Source organism: Colletotrichum tamarilloi (assembly GCF_030869305.1).
Source record: "Colletotrichum tamarilloi strain Tom-12 chromosome Unknown Scaffold_71.1, whole genome shotgun sequence".
NCBI classification, from domain to species: Eukaryota; Fungi; Ascomycota; class Sordariomycetes; order Glomerellales; family Glomerellaceae; genus Colletotrichum; species Colletotrichum tamarilloi.
The window spans coordinates 82,742-105,175 of NW_026849453.1; the positions used below are offsets into that span (position 1 = coordinate 82,742).

The 22,434-nt window shown below is 53.9% G+C and overlaps 6 protein-coding genes across 6 annotated transcripts; 3 read left to right on the plus strand and 3 right to left on the minus strand.

Moving 5' to 3' along the window:
• Window positions 1–2,223: 2,223 nt before the first annotated feature.
• Window positions 2,224–5,304, minus strand: CTAM01_12031 (fungal specific transcription factor domain-containing protein; the record flags this gene model as incomplete). The annotated part of the gene is made up of 6 exons (XM_060528039.1): window positions 2,224–2,321; window positions 2,381–3,435; window positions 3,492–3,743; window positions 3,880–4,167; window positions 4,220–4,976; window positions 5,199–5,304. The coding sequence occupies 6 exons, from the start codon at window positions 5,302–5,304 to the stop codon at window positions 2,224–2,226; spliced, it is 2,556 nt and encodes an 851-aa protein (XP_060377306.1).
• Window positions 5,305–7,594: 2,290 nt separating this feature from the next.
• CTAM01_12032 (glycosyl hydrolase family 3) lies at window positions 7,595–10,772 on the minus strand (the record flags this gene model as incomplete). Its single annotated transcript, XM_060528040.1, has 5 exons — window positions 7,595–9,343; window positions 9,436–9,448; window positions 9,509–10,072; window positions 10,196–10,341; window positions 10,686–10,772. The coding sequence occupies 5 exons, from the start codon at window positions 10,770–10,772 to the stop codon at window positions 7,595–7,597; spliced, it is 2,559 nt and encodes an 852-aa protein (XP_060377307.1).
• A 3,528-nt stretch (window positions 10,773–14,300) lies between these two features.
• CTAM01_12033 (ergosterol biosynthesis ERG4/ERG24 family protein) lies at window positions 14,301–15,875 on the minus strand (the record flags this gene model as incomplete). Its single annotated transcript, XM_060528041.1, has 3 exons — window positions 14,301–15,406; window positions 15,454–15,758; window positions 15,814–15,875. 3 exons carry the CDS (start codon window positions 15,873–15,875, stop codon window positions 14,301–14,303), a joined length of 1,473 nt encoding a protein of 490 aa, XP_060377308.1.
• Window positions 15,876–17,135: 1,260 nt separating this feature from the next.
• On the plus strand, window positions 17,136–18,298 carry CTAM01_12034 (uncharacterized protein; the record flags this gene model as incomplete). Its single annotated transcript, XM_060528042.1, has 3 exons — window positions 17,136–17,500; window positions 17,560–18,094; window positions 18,149–18,298. 3 exons carry the CDS (start codon window positions 17,136–17,138, stop codon window positions 18,296–18,298), a joined length of 1,050 nt encoding a protein of 349 aa, XP_060377309.1.
• A 684-nt stretch (window positions 18,299–18,982) lies between these two features.
• CTAM01_12035 (aldo/keto reductase) lies at window positions 18,983–20,145 on the plus strand (the record flags this gene model as incomplete). The annotated part of the gene is made up of 5 exons (XM_060528043.1): window positions 18,983–19,021; window positions 19,118–19,555; window positions 19,638–19,858; window positions 19,915–20,061; window positions 20,124–20,145. 5 exons carry the CDS (start codon window positions 18,983–18,985, stop codon window positions 20,143–20,145), a joined length of 867 nt encoding a protein of 288 aa, XP_060377310.1.
• Window positions 20,146–20,363: 218 nt separating this feature from the next.
• CTAM01_12036 (heterokaryon incompatibility protein) lies at window positions 20,364–22,304 on the plus strand (the record flags this gene model as incomplete). The annotated part of the gene is made up of 1 exon (XM_060528044.1): window positions 20,364–22,304. One exon carries the CDS (start codon window positions 20,364–20,366, stop codon window positions 22,302–22,304), a length of 1,941 nt encoding a protein of 646 aa, XP_060377311.1.
• Between the last annotated feature and the right edge of the window lie 130 nt (window positions 22,305–22,434).

Sequence of the window (22,434 nt, forward strand, 5' to 3'; positions counted from 1 at the left end):
GCTTCCCGTCAATCTCGCAATGACATTGAGATGTCAGCAACCATACCAAACCCACTGGCCAATGCCTGGGGGCTCCACTGAACGGGGACAATACGCGGGAGTAAAGAGCAATCCCTGTCTCTTGAGGAGTCAAGAGCTTTCAGGGCAGTTCCCTGGCGACTGGTTAAAGCGGCCTCCGCGGACCGTCAGCATCAAGACCGCGCATCTGGTCGGCCGGGTCCTAAGCGGCCTATTCGTACGGATGATGAGGGGATCGTGGACGCAAAAAGCTTGACGCATACAAGGCTACGGCTATGCGTACCGACACGCAATTCTTGCTCATTCTCCCCCCACACTGTAGATGCCGAATCAGCCCTTGACTCGTGGGGGAGGGGTCTTACGCTTCCTCGATTGACTATTCGTAGAGCACGTTCGACGCTACTTTTCAGAGATGCTGGTTTCGTCCAGCTTTCGGCACAGGTAACCGCTCAATCCCCAAGACTGGAACACTGCAACGTGCAATTCAAGCTGCATCCAAGACTGTTTGGGCTTAGCTTATTGGTTGAGCTCAGACGTAACTCACTCAATCCTCAATCCCCTAATCTTCAATATGAGCTCGGGGCGTGTCTCCGACATGCCGATGGCCCGGCGAACTTCCAGCCCCGTGCCAGCATCCGCGATTGGACCATCGTAGGGGTTGCTCAAGGCATATCTTACTTGAAGTCGATATTTCCATTCAGTCTTGCAATTGTGCCTCGGAGCTCACCTTGATTGATAGGCACGTAGGAAGTGTGAGCAGCATTGGTACCTGTGGTTGATTCAAGGTTATAATCCCATCATCCCATCGCCACGGAACAAGGCCAGGACCCCGAAGACCTCTCTTTCCGGCAGTAGAGTTTGGATCGAGCTGTACAGGTTTCACAGCCCATCCCGCTGTTCAACTCAACTCTTGGCTGTCACAACTTGGTTGCATGCAACGTGCCAACCTTGGTGTTGAAGGCTCTGCAACACAAAATTCAACGAACATTGCCGGCGGTTTAACTGGGCTGTCCTTACCAGATTGTCGACCATTTCGCACCACGAGCCACCACAAGTACGTCACTAGCACCATTCTAGTCTCCCATCAACTGCGCATTTGATCTGTGAGATGACAGTCTTCGTTTCGAGTTGTGCCGGCTACCCATCGCCTGTCGCAGCCGTTGTCGAGGCTTGAGTTTGGGTTTGAAGGGTTCACCCTAGCCGCGCGTCCACCGCCGGAAGAATGGGATCTGCCGCCTCACCCAATCTGTCTATTTACCCAGCACTGTGGCGGAGCACGCTTCTCTGACTGATCGGCTGCGTGGCTGCTTCTTGACCTTGTCTACAACCAGGCTAACCTACAATTGCGTGCGGGGGTTTGGGTAGGTAGACTGCACGACATTCCTCCGGTCGGACTGGCCCCGCTCTTACACCATCGCCGACCTCCTTCGCCGATGCTACAAGTCGGCCGGGCCTAGGCGTGGGGCCGATATTGAAGAACGAGGCCGACTCTCAGTACCCACCCACGGCATGGATGCTAGCCAAAAGTACACACGCAACATACACACAGTAGGGGTCACGATGGTGAGATTGGCTTTTCTCTTTACTTTGCTAGTTGTCCTATCCTACAGCTGAAGCAAAGCAACGTCGTACCCAGTATCGACACATCCGCTAGACAAACTGCGACCAAAGAGCAAGGCGGCATCTTGACTACCACTCCTGAATCGTAACAGGTGGGAAGCCCTAGAAAAGAACATGATTAAACACCGTAGATGCCAGCTTCATCAACACCATCTCTCGTAAGAGGGTTCGTGGGAAGAAGCGAACAAGGTTCCCAAAAAACAAGAGCGCCTGGATCCATCGAGATTGAAGAGAGTTTTCAACCAAAAATAACAACAAAGCCAACCGCCCCTCGCCATGTGCAACTCCCAGCACCCAGCACCCATCCCATCCACCCATCACCCTTTCCAAAGTCCAACTCAAAAACAAATCGTGGGGTTACCAACAGTGTGTAGGTTCGTGCCCCTCCTCGTTTTCCCTAAAGAAGCAAATCAAGCGCCGCTTTCATGTCCCAGTCAGTCAATGTTGCGTCAAGTAGATTTAGTTGGATCGTTGGTTGAATTGGATTTTCCGAGAAAAAGATGATGACGACGATGATGCACATCCAGAAAGATTTTGTTTGTTACACCGCCCATGCTTTGTGTGCTTTGTGCTTTTTTTTTTCACTCAAAAATAGAACTGCTGCTGGGGCTGGCCCGGCGGCGGCTGGGCCACGAAATCAAAGTTCATGGTATCGACGCCGCTGTTCCAGGGGTCGGGCGATTCTATAGAACGATCAGCCTTGTAAGTCTCAACCGGCGACAGGTTCGTGAACGCTACTTACCCCACCAGATTGATTCGTAGAGATCCATTGGGGACATGTACGTTGACGGATCCAGGTTGGCAATGTTATCCATGCTGACGGGTGGGTATCCCATGCTGAGACTTGTTAGCATCATCCGAGGAACGAAAGGATCGCGAAAGGGAGGTTCAGAGATTACGTACTTTGGTGTGTACTCCGTCATCGCTGTACCATTTTGCATCTCGGCCATGGCGAGAGCCGCGTCCTGGTGGGGATCCATGCCGAACGGCTTCCCGTCATTGTTCCCGTTGACGTTATTGCCCATGGGGCCCATGAGCATCGGCGGCAGCGGCGTCCTCGCCCCGCTTCCGGTGCCGCTGGAGTCGGTCCCCTTCATCTGCGACGTGCCCATGATGGTGCCATGTTCGTAAATGTTACGCAGCGCCGTCAGCGCTCTCCATAATGGTCCAGACAGCTCGATATCCTTGTCCGTTTTGGGGATGTGAGCCGTGGGCGAGGTGGCCTCCTTCGCGGCCGTTGCGGACAGCGCGGCGATGAGGTCGCCCTGCAGCTGACGGACCTCGGGGCTGTTCTTCGTCTCACCCAGAATACCGAGGAGCAGTGCGGACGAGAGGCCGTGATACGTAAACGCCCAGCTGCGCGTAGGAATGACGGACAGCTGGTGCATGGCGAGGAACATGCGGACCGTCTCGGCGAGATTGTGCTGGCACTTGTCCGAGAGATGACGCTTCTGCTCGGGGGTGAGCTTGGTGCAGTCGCGGCGGAGGGCGGGGCGGCAGCAGACGGAGATGACGAAGGAGGTGTGCAGGCGGACGGCGTAGTGCTGAAGGCGGTCGATGGCGCGTTTGCACTGTTCCTTGATGCGAATGTTGGGGGCGACGTTGTTGCGGAGATTTTCGACAGCTTCGCAGTTTTCAACCATTTGCTCGTAGCTTACTGTCGTTGCCACGTCTGGGTTCAGACGCCGCGAGATGATTTCGCAGAGGTGATACATTGTGTCCAAGTAGCCGTATTCGCCGGCAATGGTGGTTGCTACTGTCGGAATCGGGCAGCAGGGGATGTTTGTCATGGGAGGACTATTCTTATTAGAGTGCTTCTGGTTATGAGATTCTCGTAGAGTTGCTGTTCTTACCGATCAAAGGATAGTGATGTGAGCGTATCGTGCCACACACATGTCCACCACAGCTTCCGGCGGATCATCTCCTTGGACTGTCCATCATTCCGGGCGCTGTCCCGTCCGTCAGAGGGATTCGGCCGGTGTAGGCCGAGAGACTGAGCCAGCCTGCAGGTCAGACCAAGCAGGGCCCACGAGGCCTCGGCCTTCATGTCATTGAGAAGGACGAAGCTGGTGAGCAAGAGAGCTTGGATGGAGTCGAATGTGGGTCTTAAAGCCGGTGTGGGGTCTCGGGTCAGTGGATGGTTTTTTGTTTACATTTCACGGTCATTGTCCGAATAGCCGGATGGGACCCATTCTCTAAGAGATAAGGGGGCCGAAAGGCAAAGAAGGGAGGATGACTAACCGAAGTAAAAAATTGCCGAGCCGCAAGAAATGGAACGATATTTGTATGTACTTTTGGGAGTCCCGCGTGCGGATATGATACGGCGAGTCGTGGTATTGCGACCCAACGGCCAGCAATGCAAAAAGAATGGCGAGCCATGAAGCGGATACGGGTTTCGGCGTGCGTGCGGCGTTGCTCGCGTTGCGCGCGCGGTCTTCGAGGTAGACCATGAGCTTAGACTCGAGGTCATCAATATCGACGACGAAGCCCCAGAATTGTTGGGGAGTTTCTTTGTATGTGCGGAACAGCCTTGATTTTGTTAGTCCTCCCCCTGTCCCTTGTGAAGTGAAGAGACACTCACTTCATGACTTCCCGATCCGAGGGCAGCTCCGCCGAAATCTCCCTCGTCAGACTATCGAGATGTTTTGATGACATGAGGGGAAAGGGCGCAGAGGTATCGAGTCCGAGAATGGACCTCATATCCTGCCGTATATCGACGCCCTCTTGCAGGTCGTTGGCGCCGGACTGCTCCCTCAACAGGGAGGGGATACTATTTTGGCCGAGATACCGCGTGACGGCTTCGGGGGCCTCGGTTTCGTCCACCACGCCTGCAGCTACTGGTCCCCGGGGGAGCTTATCAGTATACAACCCGTTGTTGTTTCCCATAAACGACGACGACGATGCTGCAGAAGCAAAAGGTCTCGAACCAGGATGGATGTGCTGGTTATGCGGCAGTGAAGACGACAATGATGACTTACCGATGGCCGCGCGTGGCCAGGTCGCGCTGCCGGGTTCCTGCTTTAAGGGAGGTTGACCCGCGGCGGCGTCCGCGGCAGGATCTTCGGGCGAATGCGGTCTTTTTCGATTGAGCACTGATGAAGCCGTGCCGTTACCTGCTGTAGTCGGTGCGGCTGTGGTGCTGGCACCATTACCGCCGGCATTGCTATTGCCGCCCTCTGTTGTGACGGAGCCGGTGGCCTTGTGGTTTGTACCGTGAGAGGCTGTGCGATTGGGCTTGTAGGAGCATAGTTGTGGGTGTTCTCGCTTGACGCAGTTTTCGCATGGTTGTTTGTTGTCGCACTTTACCTTGCGTTGGCGACATGGCCAGCAAGCGGTGCCTTGAGAGGAGTCAGTATGAGTCAATAGATGATGAGATGAGTGATTTATGATATGGAGGTGAGATGAAGGTGAGAGGATGTGAAGATCAAGTCATCTCATCTCTGTTACCTAGAGGATATGGGATGAAATGAGATGAGGTATGTTGAGCAGACGGCATATGTTTGTCCGTCCACCGGTGGCAGAGAGAAAAAGTCACTCATGAATGGATCAGTCTCACTCACCATATCTGACCTTGCGGTGAGAGTGGATGATGCGGTTGGCCTCCTCGGGGGTAAGATCATCGATGGAGGCCTGATCCGGGGTCGGGGTGGTTTGCGACTCGGTCATGATGGCGACGGGCCTTGCATCAGACCCGGGTGTCGTCGGCGGCGTGAGTAGCGGAGGTGAAGATGGTGGTGGAGGACGTCACGGATACGGTGGCAGCTACAAATGCAGCTCGCTGTCTGCCGCTTTGAGAGTCTAACAGATCGTGGTGGCGATAGCTGCTTTTCTCCAGACCTCTGTATGGGACAGGCACAGAAAGGTGGGAACTCCCCCTTTCGAAGCCCGTCCGCCGGGGTGGAAGGATTTACAGTTCACGGACGTGACGGGGGGCCAGCCGGGCGGCCGATCGGGGGTGATGAGCGCGTGCGGCGTGGAGTTTTGCGCGCAGGCGGCGGGCTCTTCACTTGGGAGTTGCAATCTCTTGCAGCAAGGCGAAAACGTCGTTCGGCGTACGGTCCTGGCGTGTGTGGTCGGGTGTCTCTGTGTGTCTGGTTCGGGATGCCGGTGTTGGTGGCCGGAGGCGGGTAATGGATGTGGGAAAGACAATTCGGGATTTGAGAGGTCCCAGCTGCGGCGGTTAGATGTACCTCCTTAGGTAAGGCAAGGCAAGGCAAGGCAAGGCAATGATGCGTGCTTCTGGATTGGTCTTCTTTCTCCTTCTTTTTTCTCTCTGCCGCCCGGGTGCGCGTTACCGGCCGTTGAGAAGAGGAAACGAGAAACGAGGAAATGGAGCTTGTGCTGTTTGCGGTTCGAAGCCTGGCCGGGCTGGCTGGTGTGTGGTTCCAATGGTTCCAATGCGGCTCCGTTGTTGGCGAAAGAGGAGTCCCTTCTTTTTTTTCTCTTGAAGAGGGGGCGTTTGGAGGTTGGGGATTGGAGGAGAGGAGAAAGCAGGTGAGGGGACCAGCAAAAGAAGCTACAGCCTAAGTGAAGACTGAATGCCGAGATCCCGAAGCGACGGCGAGATGGGCGTTCGCGAATCGCAGATGGGTTCGCACCACCACTGAACAGTAGCAGTAGAGCCTATGACAGCTGCAAGGTAACGCAGTGCGCGCCATGCAATCGGGCGAGGCTCAAGAAAGCAGCAGCGAAATGCAAACTGGTCGCGAGACTCGGGCACCGGGAATGGAGGATTTCTACAGACGGAAACGGAAAAGGAAAGAAGAGAAGGGAGAGAGAAGATGTCAATGGAACACACTGGATACAAGACAGGACAAGGACAGGACAAGAAGGCGCAACGAAAGAGACGGGAAGCAGCGGGGTTCAAGCTGAGAGGCGTTGGTCCAATGTCTGTGTTTCTTCAACTCTTTCGTCCAGTTGGCTGCCACGCTGCTCCTTCCCCTCCGGCTGCGCGGGACCCTTGGAATTTCCACCCATTGCTTAGCTAAGTCTTTGGATGAGTAAGAATGAACCGAAAAATAGAAGGAATTCCGCAGTGATAACACTACGGGTGGCCCTGCCTTCCAGCCTTTCTGACTGCTCACTGATCGCTCTGGGGTCAGAGCGGCTTCGGATCACCCACGCTAAAGCCAGATCAGGTATAGCTCAGCTTCACTCTCCGATTGCCCAACTGCCAAGACCCACTCGTGACTTACCCCACTTTGGAGCCCTCGACACCTTCCAGACTCCCGTTTCTGCCTTCCTTCCTTCGCTGTCACTGCATCACCAGACCAATTACTCCGTACCTTATGCTTACATAAAATAGCACGACGGACTTTGATTTGATCAGTGATAAACACCTCAGCGCGGGCACGGTGTATCCGTGTGTCTCTACCTCACAGTCTCCCGGGTCTGTCGTCACCTGGGCGGGGCTACAGGTGAGTGTCGGTGAGCGTAAATACTTTTCGGTCTGAGTTGGGCATTTCAACTGATGGATCTAGATCCAGACCTACCTTACACCCTTTCTTCGCCCCCTAAAGCCCTAGATCGACGATATCTTAAAGATCCTACGAGCAAATTGATGTCAATCATTGACCGTCGAAATCGTCAAAATTTCTCTACCCTCACGTCATGTTGTAACCTGCCCTGCAAGGGCATATCGTCCTCCGTGAGCCGAAATGTGGTCCATGTTGCGTCACTACGTGCTGCTGCTTGAGTCAGTCACATCTTCATCCCTGATTTATTTCTGTGATCCGAATGCATACAACGGCCATAAACAACGTGATCGCGAAGAGTTTTAATCGTGGCTTGCTGAACAATAGGACCAGCTAGTTGGCTGGCTCAGAGAAAATCGTGTTTCTCAGCAAGCACGGGAAAATCTTTAGCCGATAAGAGTAGACATGATTGATTAAAAACTACTGGGTACTATTCAAGTCGCCGCATCCCCTCCACAATCCAACTGCAAATATTGTGCCATCTACAGCGACGCACTCAGGGGCAGGTCTCTTGATGAGCTTCCAACCCACACCTTCTTCGGGTACTCGCTGATGACCCAGTTTTGGCTCGCCGTGTCCCAGTTGCTGAGGTCACGTCTGGTAATCTCCGCCTTGAACGTCGCCGACGCGCCGGCCTCAATAGGGATGCGCTCAAACCCCCGGAGCACCTTGACGGGATCCTCTGGTCCGCCGAGCGAGACATAGAGCTGAGCAACCTCGTCACCAGCCACCTTGCCCGTGTTGGTCACCGTAGCAGTCACCGTGTAGAGGACATCCCAAAGCTGCGGGTTACCGCCAGGGGCTCCGGATGCGGGGTGCTTGGGCTGAGGAGTGCTTGCAACAGCGTTGGGAGGAAGGAACTCCTCGGCAGTCTTGCCGTAGGTTGGGTCGTTGGCAGACTCTTTGACATCCGAGGTATTCAGGTAGGGATAGATGAAGTTGTAGATGTACCGGAACTCATTGCTGGGGAAGACGTACTCGGCCGGATCTGTGCTGTAGTTGCCGAACGTGGGTGCTGCCGCCGTCTCTCCAGTCGTCGGGGCATACGCGCCGGCATTGCCCTTGGTCACGGCCAAGTTGGAGTACTCAAAGGTGGTGTATGAGAGACCAAAGCCGAAGGGGTAGATGGGTGCAACGTCGGAGCTGTTAGATCCAGCAGTGGCACGGTCAAAGTGGCGGTAGTCAATGAAGACGCCCTCAGTGAAGTCGTCCTGCGGCGCCGCCTCGCCATTGTTGGGCTCGTACAAAACATCGGCACCGTAGCTTTCGCGGTTGGGGCCCCATGTGAAGGGAGACTTGCCTCCCGGGTTAACGTTTCCGTAGAGGACATCAGCAATCGAGTTACCGGACTCTTGTCCAGGAAGGCCGGCCCAAACAATAGCGGTGATGTTGGGGTTGTTAACCATGTCAGTCAACAGAACTGGGCCGATGGAGTGAATCACGACAATGGTGTTGTTGTTGATCGCCGAAACATTCTTGACAAGCTCATCCCCGGCGTTCCAAAGCGTCAGGTTCTGGCGGTCGCCCTCATTGCCTCCGACGTTGATGAAACCTTCACCACCGTTGGCATTGACAAACACGATTGCCGTGGCATCTGCCTGGGAAACCAAAGCCGTGGTAGCCGCAGTGTCGTAGTTGCTCAGAATGCTCTCGTAACGAGTACCATCGGCAACAGCACGGGCAGACAATCCCTGGTCAGGGGTGACCAAGTAAGGGTACTCTGCCGTTCCTGATCCCCATGCAGCACCCAGAGTGCCATCGTTGCAGCCTCTGTTGTCGCATCCGTTGGGGCCCTTAAGGTTGGGTCCGGCATCCTCTCCAATGACTGCCAAGAACTTGGGCTTGTTGAGTGGCAAGGCGCCATTGTTCTTCAACAAAACAGTGGCCTTGGCGGCAATCTCGCGAATCAGGTTGGCGTGGTCTCTGCCCTTACGAACATCAACGTGCTGGTTGATGACCTGGGTGTTTTCCTTGGCGTAGTATTGAACGGGTCCAACGGTGTCCTTTGTCCATGAGGAGAAGGTAAGTTCCGGAACCGATTCCACCTCAAAGCCGACCTTGAAGAAGGCAGCCATGATACGCAGAGCCATGTCGTCAAGGCGATATTCTGGGACGGTGCCGTTGAGGACAGCAACGGTCAAGTTGGTTCCCCAGAACGTAGTTCCGGTGTTGAAGAGAACGTCGCCCGGCATGGCCATGTCGAGGCCTGCAACAGCGGTAGCAGCACCGGCCTATTTCAGAGTCAGCATGAAAATTCTACACGAGCTAGGAAAGAGAGGCGAATGAAGTCAAATCTTCCTTCAGCTATAAAGGGGATACGCACGTGTTGAGCTTGCCTGCAGTCATGTTAGCCATTATCCCTCTACATATCTAGAACAATATTGAGAACCGCTCACCAATCAGACATGATGAATCCTTGAAAGCCGAGCTCTTCCTTGAGAAGTCCGTTGAGAAGCTTCGAGTTCTGGCAACCGTACGAGTTGTTGACTTGGTTGTACGAGCACATGATGGAACCAACGCCGGCGCGGATGGCATCGGCAAATGGCCACATGTAGAGCTCGTGCATAGTCTTGTCATCAATGTTGGACGAGATGGACTCGGTAATGTTGTATCCGTAGCCAATAGCTTCCGGAGCTTGTCTGAAGTGTTCCTGCTCGTTGCCAACGAAATGTTTGGCGCAGGCAATGGCGTGCTGCTGGATACCCTTGACCGACTCGGCCATGGCGATACCTGTGAGGTAAGGGTCCACGGAGAAGCCCTCCCAGTTGCGACCTCCAGTTGGTGCACGACCAATGGGTCCGGCAACGGGGGCGAGGACAACGTCAATACCCTTGGAGCGGTGTTCGAAACCGATGGCCTCGGCTCTGCGGTAGATTAAGCCTCGGTCCCAGGTCGCGGCGACAGTCTGGCCGGAGGGGAAGACGGAGTTGTAATCGGTGAAACGAATGCCAACGGGCCGTCTTGCATGCAAAGACCACGAAGACCGAGGCGGGGAACAGAACCGACGTTTCCAACACAAACGTCTCCTTGCCATCTGTAGTCATGTTAGCCATTTTCGGTTGAAGAGAAGACGGTATACGTACCCGACTCCAGTGGTCAAGTTGACCTTCTCGAGAAGAGTCAATTGGGAGACAAAGTCCTTGGCTTTGGCATAGGCATCAGCCCAGCCATCGGCACTGGGATCCATCCATGGCGACGGGTAGACTGGAGGCGAGTGTGCGAGATCGCGCTGTGGACATCGTAAGTCTTTTGGGCATTCTAAAAGCTGTGATAGACCGAGAGCGGAACTAAGAAAGCGAAGGAAACGCATGGTTGCGATTACAACATGGCCAATGGGGAGCAAAGCTGTTTAGAATGATGATACGGAAGACCACGAATTGCAAGTTAAAAAGCGAGATCGAGAAGACGAGCTTCATAAGGAGCAAGGCGCCTTCCATCCAGCTAGATCTCACGGAGACATGACTCCTGCATACCGATCCTTCTTGTCCAAGACAAACTCATGCCCCGCTCAAGCTGAAAGGTGGTTTCACAAAAACGCTAGATCAATAGTGAACCGCAGCGGCAGCAACTTACCTTGTGTAGCTTTCCTTCAGGCGCCACGGCAGCAGCGACCTGATCAGCCGCCGCCAGAAGGGCGACGACGAGACTTTGTGTTCTCATTGTGAATCCCTGCCTTTGCTGGGCGTGTCGTGTATCGGAGGAGTGACTGCCTGGGCGAAGAGGACAGAGACAACGGTGGAAGGAGGTCCTAGTCGAAGTGAATCGGTGACCCGGCGTTCAATGGCTCTGGACACAAGGTGTGAGAACTCGAGTAGTCACTGGTAGGACGGCTCGAGGTAGTGTCCGTGGATGTGAAGCTGTAGTCTCGTGGAAGGAGAGCACAGAACCTTGACCGAGAGATTGGATGAAGGCGGGTGCGGCTGCTACTTTAATGTTGACAGAGGAGCTGGGCTGATCGTCCAGGGTAGCTCCTTCAGGAAACAAGCTCGACCTCTTTCTCTCGGCCGCAAGGGTAGTATCCGCAGGCAGAGAAGGTGCCGAGGGCAAGGTGCTGGGCCCGCAAAGACGGAAGTGTTGATCTGGGCTGGACTTGATGATGCAACAAGGTTTCCCTGCTTACAAGCTGTGGTGAAATGGGACCAACTTGTGGGCATATGCAGCACGCTGAACGGATGCTACCCCACCACACCGCAGATGAATTCTGGGGAGGGTCGTGAAGTATCCCACCGCCTCTGACTAACACGCGTGTACTTTGTCTTGGAAATGGTAACGTACACTGCGGGGAGGGCAAGACTCGGTTGGATGCGGAGAAGGAGAAGACGATGTATGGCGAAGACAAAGACAAGGACAACGCCAGCGTGCAGGAGGAAGGTCATATGAGTTGGAGATGGAGGGCCGCCTGTAGCTAAGACTGGATCGAGTTGCGCTCGAGGCATGCTCTAATTCGACTTTGAAAGGGGCGCTCAAGGACTCAGGGACTCGAGGGGAGCTTGCGTTCGAGACATTGGAGAGAGGGTGTCAAAGTCCGGGGCATACGCCGTCCCGAGACTGGGGACAGGCGAGCGGCGTGAATGGCACCTATCCGCAGGTGTAATGATTGGGTTCACTGGGCCACTAGGGGCAGGGTGCAGTAATAGTATCCGTACGTCATGTTGAAAAAGGGCCGATCAGCAAGTGCGATGACGGACAGGGCGAGACCAGGAATGGCCGGACAGGAGAGATGACGGGACTCGGGCCCTCGGGTGAGATGAGTAGAGACTTGAGAGTCATTAGGTCTCGGGAAGAGGCACCGATTGTCTCTGAAAGCTAGATGTGGCGTATCTGATGTGAGTAAGTCGATGTTGTTGTCGAAAAATGGACGAATGAGATCTGTGACGTTTGGTGAATTTGAGCTTGCCCTCGCCAATGTTATGTTTCCACACTAGAATGTTGGCAGAGAAGGCAAAGACGGGAGGAGAGAAAGTCAACGGACCGGGGAATGGAGACCGGCGCTGGGGTACGTATCGATGTGGTTCAGTAAACAAATCGGAACGGGTGGGGAAGCGGGGCCCCTCCTCATTGCCCCAGAGCGAGAGGGAAACAACGCTCCACGGAGTGAGTCGTGACTGCCTCCCCATGAAGTACAAAGCCTCAATCATTTGGAGATTGGAAAGAAGCAATGGGAGGAAATTGCCTTGGACGGCAGAAACGGCAGGAATCGGTCAGCGACCGGGAGGAAACATGTCGATACGCAGGGCATGCCATTGTGGCTGCATGTATTCCGGCAGTACTCCCTCCCATTCGCATGCTCCTCTCTACGCTAACGAGTTCTTGGTCTAGAGGCGGTTCCCGGTAGTGGTGGCGCTGCGCCAACCTACGCCTTCCCGCCGTTGGCAATTCAGAGAGGCGTCTTCTTTCTTTCCTCTGCTTTCAGAAAGAGACGTTTCTTTCCATTCATGACGGCTTTGATGGAACTTGGACGCCGCCAATTGGTCGACGTATTGCCAACTGGTTCCCACCGTCTGCAGCAGCGTTACATCCGTGGTTGACCCGGGCGAAATTCTCCAAGCCTCAAGGTTCTCTCTTTCTCCCGTTTCTCTCTCCTTTTCTCGGTTGGTAAGGTACTTGATGGAAATGGTACCTATGCGCATGATGAGCAGGATTTTGAGTGCCTTGGGCTGCAGATCGGAATAAACACTCTCCACACCACGTTCGGCATTTCATTCGCTTGGCACGCGTCTTTGTCATTCCGTCTTAGCTATTGACAGAGAGTGCAATAAACAAATTTTTTACGCAGCAAATAAGGAAAATGCAACGTCCCGGGATGGAGGCTCCAAGACAAACTCAAAAACATGCTGGTGCCTGAATCATTGGTACTTTTCAGAGGGACGGAGGCGCAGACGCACTTTTGCAAGTACCTACCTACAGGCTACTTTGTACGGAGCATCCGTCTCATCTACGGATGTTAAACCGGATGCTAAACCTATGCTTAAACTTGTACATTTCCCGTCATCCCAATTCTCTTGCCGTTGCATGAAAACCATAATCTCTCTTCCTCGCACTGATCACTGATGATGAGAAATTCAGCTCGTCCAACGTCCAACACGGCGACTTACATGACGCCACGCCCCAAACCAACCAACCTCTACGCAGTACAGTCTACCTACACTGCACACCGCAGTAAAATACTTTGCACGCTGTCGACGACAACGCATCCCCCGCCTCTCGGCTCTTCCTCACCCACACACACTTTTCTTCTCCATCTTCAGTCTCCAGTTTGTCTCCCCCCTCATCTCCCCCGCATTTCGAACCCAGGTGCCAGCCAATCCACTCGGCCCTCTGCTACCCCTCATCGCCCAAATCCTCTCCCCGTCTCCAGACTCCATCATCCATCGTTCCCGCGGAATACCGGGTACCTTCATACCCATCATGAACCAAGCTTGAATGCACTCGCTATTGTGCGCATCGAATGTTCACAGTCAAAGAGACCATGTGCCAAGGAGCGGGGTCTCCGAGTCCTTTCGGCCCGTTTACTATCTACTTTATTGGAGAAGCTTCATCGCCGTACGCAGCGGCCAACTTCGGGTCTCGCGATGGGAGCTCACGAAGAGAAGGAAGAAAATTTTGCGTAGATTGCATGCCCTGCCCTTATGATCAATCATCATCCGAGTCGGAGTTCCGATCTGACGTATCCGTGCAGCTCGCAGTAAAGCACGTAACGTTCCCTCGTACCCAAGCAGGCGGACGACAGTCTAATTCGACGCTTCATCTGTCCAATCTACCTCTCAAAATTGCCGGCGTGCCTATTAGTGGACAAAGATCTCACAAAATGCATAGCGGAGGGTTCGGTATGAAGTAAGCAGCAAAAGGCAAAAAGAAGCTTATGATGACTAGACGACCTGTCTAGTTCCGCAATCACGCCCGATTAAAAGTCACTTACGCGCCCGAATTCCTTCGCCTTGGCTTCAGAAGATGGCGCTTCTGCAGATCCCAGCCATGAACGCCACATGCCCAACTGATTGTTCAACGCCCATTAGCCGGGCGAGCCAGAGCCTACTACTAAGCTAGCAAAAGCTCCAGGCAAACCCACGATCCGAGTGATGCGCGATATCCACCAGCTCCACGACCCAACAAACGGGCCGAAGAGGTGCCCATCCGCATGCTTTTCCGGGCCTGCTTTCCGGAGCCGTCTCCTGATCCCTCGGGGTCTCAGTAGACACCAGGAAGGATTCTCCACCGAACAATCTTCTTGTACTTCTCCCAGTCCTCGCCGTACTTGCGAGAGCACTTCTCGTCATCGCGGCGGTCGCGGTGAATCAATAAGACGGCAAAGTAAACAATGTAAAAGTAGGTGATGGGAGTCGCCATGCCACGAGCCGCGCCCTGGATAACCTCACGACCATCAGCCATCTTAAAAGCTCCCTCGAGTCCGGCTTGGGCATATCCGGTGCCTGCCGAGACAATGGTGTATCCAGCCATGCCCGTGGGCAAGCAGTACGGCCACGCCTGGAGCCAGTCGCCAAGGTAGTTGATGTGGCGAGCGACTCCCCACCAGCCCGAAACGAGGAGGCGACTTCCGGTCTTGGTCTCGATGTACTTGAGGTGGGCAACGCTTGGGTCGTCCGGGTTGCTACGGAAGGCATTCTTCTGGCTGTTGGACAGACGAAAGATGGAGAAGGCAACGCCGATGAGTCCGACGATACCGGCCATACCCAAGGGGCTCATCGAGACGGGGTACACAGCCAGGTAACGAGTCTGCAGGGAGTAGACAAACGGAACCCAGACGAGGTCGCCAAAGGAGAGCATGAAGCCAAAGCCGTCCGTGGTGATGTCAATCGTCGTCAGGATCGCGGGCTCATTCCACCAGCAGTCAATGACGTACGCAAGCTGGACGGCAGAGACGAAGACGCTGCTATTGGTGACGAAGCCGTAGGTGCGGTGCTGTCTGGCCATCCACGCAAAGTTCATCAGAGACCAGCCCAACAGACCCGGTCGGATCTCCAGCCACTCCTTGATGTCTATCTCGCCTAGGAGAGGGATGGTAACGCGGGGGTTGAGCTCGCGCCCAATGTACCAGTCGTAGATGAGGTTGCCAGAGTGTCCACCCGCAGCCAACTCGCGGAGCTCTTTGTTACCCTGCTTGACGCCGAAGCTTCGCACGTACACGAAAGTGGCAATACCATAGGCAATAAGCATGTTGGCCGTAACGACTTGGATGTAGTTGTCGGTGATGAAGGTCCAGAGAGGGAACTCGGCGCCCTGGGCAATGGTGCCGGCGAGACAGACGGTCAGAATAAACATGCTGGAAGCGAAGGCTGCATCTGTTAGTGAAAGCCTCTCTCTTTGGATTCGCACAACTTACAGTTGCATCGGTACTTGAGGCGGCCACCAGAGGCGAGCTCGACGCCATCGACCTCGGTCGCGGGAAGGATACGGTAGAGGAGCGCGTTGAAGAGGTAGTATCCCAAGACGGCAGCAGTGACCTTGTTGTCTGCGAGGCCCCAGATGCCCTCCTCGGGCCATCCCACTTCGCGCTTGAGTTGATCGAGCTTGAGGGTCGAAGGGCTCAAAAGAGAGGGAGCAGGGCAGCCTGACACGTCGTTGCAGCTGAAGGTGAAAAGGTAGACGAGAATCGGGAGACCGAAAGAGATGCCGAAGGCGCCGATACTGTGTTGCCGCGGGTTAGCTAGGTTTTCATACAATGAAAATCTGGAATACTCACGGCCCTCCGAACTCATAGCCATGCGGCTTTTGGACCGCGTCCTTCTCTACTTTGGACTCCATGTTAATCGTTCCCCCAAAGCAAGTGCTGTCGAGTCTGGGTAATAAGGATGGGAAAGGGAACAAGCTCGTGTTGAGCTTCGCGTGTATGATCCAAGGTTTTTGGCGAAAAGGTTTTCGTACGGGATAGACGAAGAGGAAAATGTGAATATTTGTATGCCCCACCAACCCAATGTGGAAATACGAATGCGACAGTGACAGCAGCTTCAAAGCTCAGTATCGACCCCAGTTTCTGTTGATCGCCAGGTGGGCTGTGGAGGACTCTTTGCGCCGGAGCTCTGGTGTTCCGGGTGACCTCATGGAGCTCAATTCGATGACGCTAATAAAGAGTTGAGCCGTCTCATTGGGCTATGTTAAGGGTGGGGCTACGAAACGGTTTACGCTGTACGGTGGAGCACCAGTCTTGTCCCGTCGTAGCTTCCCCGGAGGAATGGTTCCACCGAGGCAGGCGGCGTCCGGGGGGACGTTCCCAAGCATCGGACGATATCGAAGCTACATGGTCCGAAGGTTAGGACTGGAAGAAGCTTTTATTGCGTGTGCATCTACACTGCCCCTTTCAGACAACACGAATGTTTATAAGTTCCATTAACTGGTGGTGTAGTAAACCGGTGAGAGGAATCCCTCCCGTCTTGCACCTGCAAGGAACATTCATTGCACTGGTCCAGCTGGACCTATCAGAAGCGGGCGGGGTCCTGTTAGGTACGGTGCGGCCGGGTCGGCAATCGGAGAACCGCTTTTATCTGACACGCTGACTAAGATTGGGACTGCGACTGACTGTCCTACCTAATGGCGGCAGATGCAATGGAGACGTGCACGTGATTTGGAGGTGGGTGGGTACCTTTCCGGACACTGCAGCCTGGCGGCCTTCTACCTCCGGCGGATGCTGCAAGGAGGGTCCATCCACCAATCAATGCCCACGCCCCGGTCACTCCCGTCATTCCCTGCAGATGAAGGCTGACGAATTGAAGTGACCAAGGTGGCTTTCGTGGCCAGGCAACTCATTCTGCTCTGCGCACCTCGATAATTCTCATCTTCTCCCAACGGAATTGTGTCCACGTTCCGCCATCGTTAACTCTCGTCGCATAGCAAAATCGCTACACCATTCGCTTCGATTCCGGGTTCCCAGTGGCCGACGGTCTCCAATTGACGCCTTAGGGGTCTTCTCGCGCCAACGTCACCCCCGCGTCCACAGGGGCGCAGACGTTAACGATCCTTCATTCCAACTCATCCTTATCGGCATTGCACCGAAACAGAGTCAGAATCATGCATTTCCTACATTCCTCGACACTTTTGCTCCTTCTCGCAGCTGCGACAGCTCGCGCTGCCGATACCGCGACGTCTTCAACGACAACAAGTGCACCGGCATGTACGGCGGCATCCAAGAGCGGTAGCGGGGCTTTCTATGACTTGCGGCCGGATATCGCCGTCAAGCCGGAGGAGGGCAAGTCATCAAAGTCAGGCGTCACGACCGATTATCACGCCAGAGGATGGGACTATGGCCGCAACTTCACTTTGAACATTTGCGCGCCAGTCATTGAGGCACTTGACGACGTTGAAGGCCTGACAAAGACCGAATCGAAGAACGTGAGCGCGTTCTACGAATACAAGAATGAGGTGTACTCCATTGGGTATGTATCCCACGAAACTCTTCACCGGACACGCAAGTACTGATCACATCGATCTTCAGGTCATCATCCATGGACATTCAGACCCGCGGGCGCATACTCGTCCTGCAGTACAAGAACGGTTCCCCATGTGGAAAGACTAAATCGAAACGATCCAAAGCCCATGATGGGGCGTCATACAACAAGTACGCCGACGAGGAGGAATCCACGGCTCTGAGCGCCTTTGGCAACACCCAAAACAAGGTCACCGCCGACAAGGACGACTCAGACTCGACCACGCGCCGCAAGTCTGCCACCATCTCCTTCCATTGCGATACCGAGCAGGTCGGTGGAGCTGCGCATATCTCCTTTGTCGGCTCAGACCCCGATGACTGCGCGTACTTCTTCGAGGCCCGTTCCCAGCATGCGTGCCCCAGAGCCGAACCTCACCAGCCCGGTAGCGTTGGTCCCGGCAGTGTGTTTGCCATCATATTTGTCATTGCCGTACTCGTCTACTTTGGAGGTGGCGTGTTCTACCAAAGGACTGTCGCGCATGCGCGCGGTTGGCGACAGCTTCCCAACTACAGCCTCTGGGCTGGCATTTGGGGCTTTGTCAGTGTACGTAGTATTCGCGACTCTTTTTCTCAGAATCGATTCTGACATGATTTGCAGGACATGTTCATTATCGCGACCTCTTCTTGTGCACAGCTACTTCCCGGGAGACGAGGATACAGCCATCTGTCTGGGTCACCGAGCAGAGGCCGCAATCGTGAAGATGAGAACCGACTGATAGACCAGCTGGATGAGGAGTGGGACGATTGAGTTCGCTTGGCGTGGGGTGTATCATAAGCATTTGAGCATCAACTTACCTTTGATTTACAGATTGCGATTGCGTGTTGGAGCTGCGGGATTGTTTTGAGGGGATGTAAGTGAGTCGCAGGCAACCACCCTAGATACCCCGTGAGAAGAATGCATAGACGATTCATGATGTTCGTGCAAGTTGAGTGCTGTCTGCTCGATACCTATTCTTTGGTGACACCCAGCGCTGGAAACTTTAGGCGGCGCTCGAGTTTGTGCCGCGGAATCACCTCCGGATGTGTTGGAAACCGCGGGGCAAGTGTGGTGCAAAAGCCCGGTCTGGCGTTGATGCTACCTTACTCGTACGATCCTCTCGGGGATCGGGCGAGCTTGACAGGGAAATAGCGCAAGAATATCTCCATGGAACCAATGGTGGGACAGTGTGCTTCCGAGATGCGTCTGTGTTCAGGTCCGAGTTGAATTTTGGCTGCCGGAGATTTCAAGACGTTCGTTCGGAGACCGAAACCGGGGCGGAATGATGCCCCGCCACCGCCCCTCTTTTCAGCGTGATGTCACGGCGGGTACAGCCCGCAATGTCGGCGACAACTCTTGCGACCCTCAACTCCGAGTGAATTCTGGATTCCTTCTCACTTTGATCTCTCCGAAGTCCAATCCTACGATACCGAAAGTGAGACCAAAGCAATCACAATGGCGTCCAACAAGTACACTCTGGCCACGCGCCTCACAGTGAGTTCTCACCTCTCACCCTGAATGTCATCACGATACCATCCATATTATCCACAGTCCCGTAACTCCGGGCACATCAGCTAACGCAGACCAAAGCTCGCAAATGGCAAGTCCATCCCCCAGATCCAGTTGGGTCTCTACTGCATGTCAGGCCGCGAAGCCACAAAGTCCATCCCATGGGCCCTGACCGCCGGCTACCGCGGCTTCGACTGCGCGCAAATGTACGACAACGAAGCGGAATCAGGTAAAGCGATTGCCGATTTCCTTGCCAGCCCTCAAAACACGCAGGGTCTGAAGCGCGACGACGTGTTTTACACGAGCAAGCTGGCGAGCAGCAGTACCTCGTACGACGCCGTTCGCAAGTCGATCAAGGAGTCTGTTCAGGTTGCTGGGCTGGGGTACATTGATTTGTTTTTGCTGCATAGTCCGTATGGTGGCAAGGAGGCACGTTTGACGAGTTGGAAAGCGATTGAGGATGCGATTGATGCTGGGGAGGTGAAGATGGGTGGTGTCAGCAACTACGGTGCAGCTCATGTGAGTTTGCTCAGACTTTCGAGAGTCCTGCTGGGGCATTCATTGAGTTTGGGAACTCAAGAGACGTTGACAAGATTTACAGATTGAAGAGTTGATGGCATCGAAGCCTCGCATCGCACCCGTCATCAACCAGATCGAGGTCCACCCCTTCAACACGCAGACTCGCATCAGAGAGACCTGCGCCAAGCACAACATTGCCATTGAGGCCTACGCGCCGCTGGCCCGCGGCATGCGCATGAAGCACCCCAAGATCCTGGAGCTGGCCAAGAAGTACGGCTGCACTCCTGCGCAGCTGTTTGTTCGGTGAGTTATCATCCCTGTTTCGATATGATCACAGCATCTGATTAACGCCTCTGTAGCTGGTCTCTGGACCGTGGAATGATTACTCTTCCCAAAAGTGTGCGGCAGGAGCGTCTCATTGAGAACGCGAACGTGGCCGAGTATGAAATCTCGCCGGAGGATCTTGCTGTGTTAGATGCGCTTGATGAGCACTTGGTGACCGATTGGTATGTTATCAAATGACTTGATGAAGTGTGTCTAAGAAAGCGAGGCTAACAAAAGGTGATAGGGACCCGACTGAAGCTCCTTAAATAAGGTCACTAGAAAATTGAAATAGAAAAACTCCCAATCCCATGATCCTATGCTAAGTTCAACTGTGACCAATCAACCACTTGCGACATGCAGATAACTCAGCCTCAGCTGAAATGGATGCATACATCACGTGGCTGAGAACTACCTAGAAATCTGGTCGAATTTCCTCACCTTGCCTGCTTTCCCCGCGCCAACCCCTGCTCTCGCTACCGTCAACATGCGACTGCTAAACACCGCGACGCTCAAGGTCAAGGACTTTGTGAGCGAAAGACCCAAGTACGCCATTCTTTCCCATACATGGGGCTCGGAAGAGATCATTCTCCAGGACACGGAAGCAGGAGACTGGGCTGCTTCTAGTATCAAAGCTGGATGGAATAAGATCAAGGGCGCTTGTGCGCTCGCTCTGGGTGATGGCTTTGACTGGATCTGGATCGACACATGCTGTATCGACAAGTCTTCAAGCTCTGAGCTATCCGAGGCCATCAACTCCATGTTCCGTTGGTACAGAGAAGCTGAGATCTGCTACGCCTACCTTGAAGATGTGCCTCCATTGAGATACGCCCCGCTTATTGGCTTTCTGAATCTCGCTCCTGACCTGGACTCGAATTATGTTACCTCCATCAAAAAGGATCAGAATGCTTTCCTCAGGAGCCGATGGTTTACACGAGGGTGGACTCTTCAAGAGCTTATTGCACCGCAAAGAGTCGACTTTCATGTTTCAGACTGGTCCTTTCTTGGGACGAGGAGTGATCTTTCGGGTATCATCCACGAACACACCATGATCGACAAAGAGGCTCTCGAGTCAGAAGGCGTAGAAAACCTGTCAAAGTTCACTGTGTGGAGTAGAATGCAGTGGGCTGCCAGCCGAGAAACAACTCGCGTCGAAGACATGGCTTATTGCCTGTTAGGCATATTTGACGTCAACATGCCGCTTCTATATGGCGAGGGAGACCGTGCGTTCCGCCGCCTCCAAGAAGAGATTCTCAGAACCATTGAAGGCTACAGCTTAATGGCCTGGACGTCATACGATACGTCGCCCCAGCCGCTCAGAATATACCCATCGGCCCTTGCGTCGCATCCGAGAGACTTCGGCACTATGAGAATAGATACGAGCCATGTTTCGGAAGCTGCGATTAAAAGAGATTTTGACACTGGCATGCAAAGGATCAGTGTGCGAGGATCAACGTGTTCAAGTTTGATCAAGCCAGATAAAGAGTTAATGCTCAGGTGCATTAAGCCTTATCTGAATGGCGTCACTACCGACGTTCATCAACCGCATCTGAGGCCTGATTTCTCTCCGCCTGCGTTATCGCCGCGGGGTATCTCAATTACCATGTTCACGAACAGGGGATTGAACCCACATCCAAACACTTGGCTTGCGTGGACTGATTTGAACATTCATTTACCGAACGGCATATATTGTCTCTGTATCATGCTTTCAGACGAAGATAAGTATACAAATTGCGCGGCTAAGGCGTATCGGCGCGATACAGATCGACTCTATGCGGTCCCCTTTGCGATGCTAGAGATATTTCAATCGACAACGTTCTATCTCCGGGCAACTCCAGCGTACTACGTCGAATCTCTAGCAGAGTCCTGGAATCTAAAGGCCGAGAAATCCCGGCTGCGATTTGACAGGCGGAATGAGGCTGTGTCTGCGACCGTTCTTACTGCGTACCCCCCTCTGAAAATGGAGATGAAAGGGGATGCGTACGCCTTCCAGACGAAACCGGGGGAGTTTAGAAGAGCAGTCGCATTTATGTGCGATCCAATCTGGGCTTTCGTGATCGAATTAGAGGAATTGAAAGGACAACGGCGAGTGTTACAGTTTGCTGTCTTGTATGGAAAGGATTCAAGGCCAGAATCTCAATCTCCAGAGCAAAGGTGGCGCTGTAAAGTCACACCAGCACCCTCAAATGTCGGCGCATCCATCGGGTTTTATTCTTTCATGCGCTATTCTGACAGAACTGCGTCTCTTCAACAGAACTCGATTCGGCAATTCCCATGGGGTGTTGTTGGGGCGGTGGTGAACTGGGACAAAAAGGAAAATCATAGCGTTGTTGATGTAATGATACATCTAGAGAGGCAGCCTGAACAACCGCCTCAGGACTTAATCACCACGATGCGCGCACTGGATTCCAAATCGAAATTGGAGTAATGCATCAGATGCAATATTATCAAACACTTTGGGAGCGATGTTGTTTCTCATGCCAGCCCGCGACGAATGATAGGAATGAGGGTTTCGTACTAACACATGGTACGATTTTCTGGTGGAAGACAGTAACACC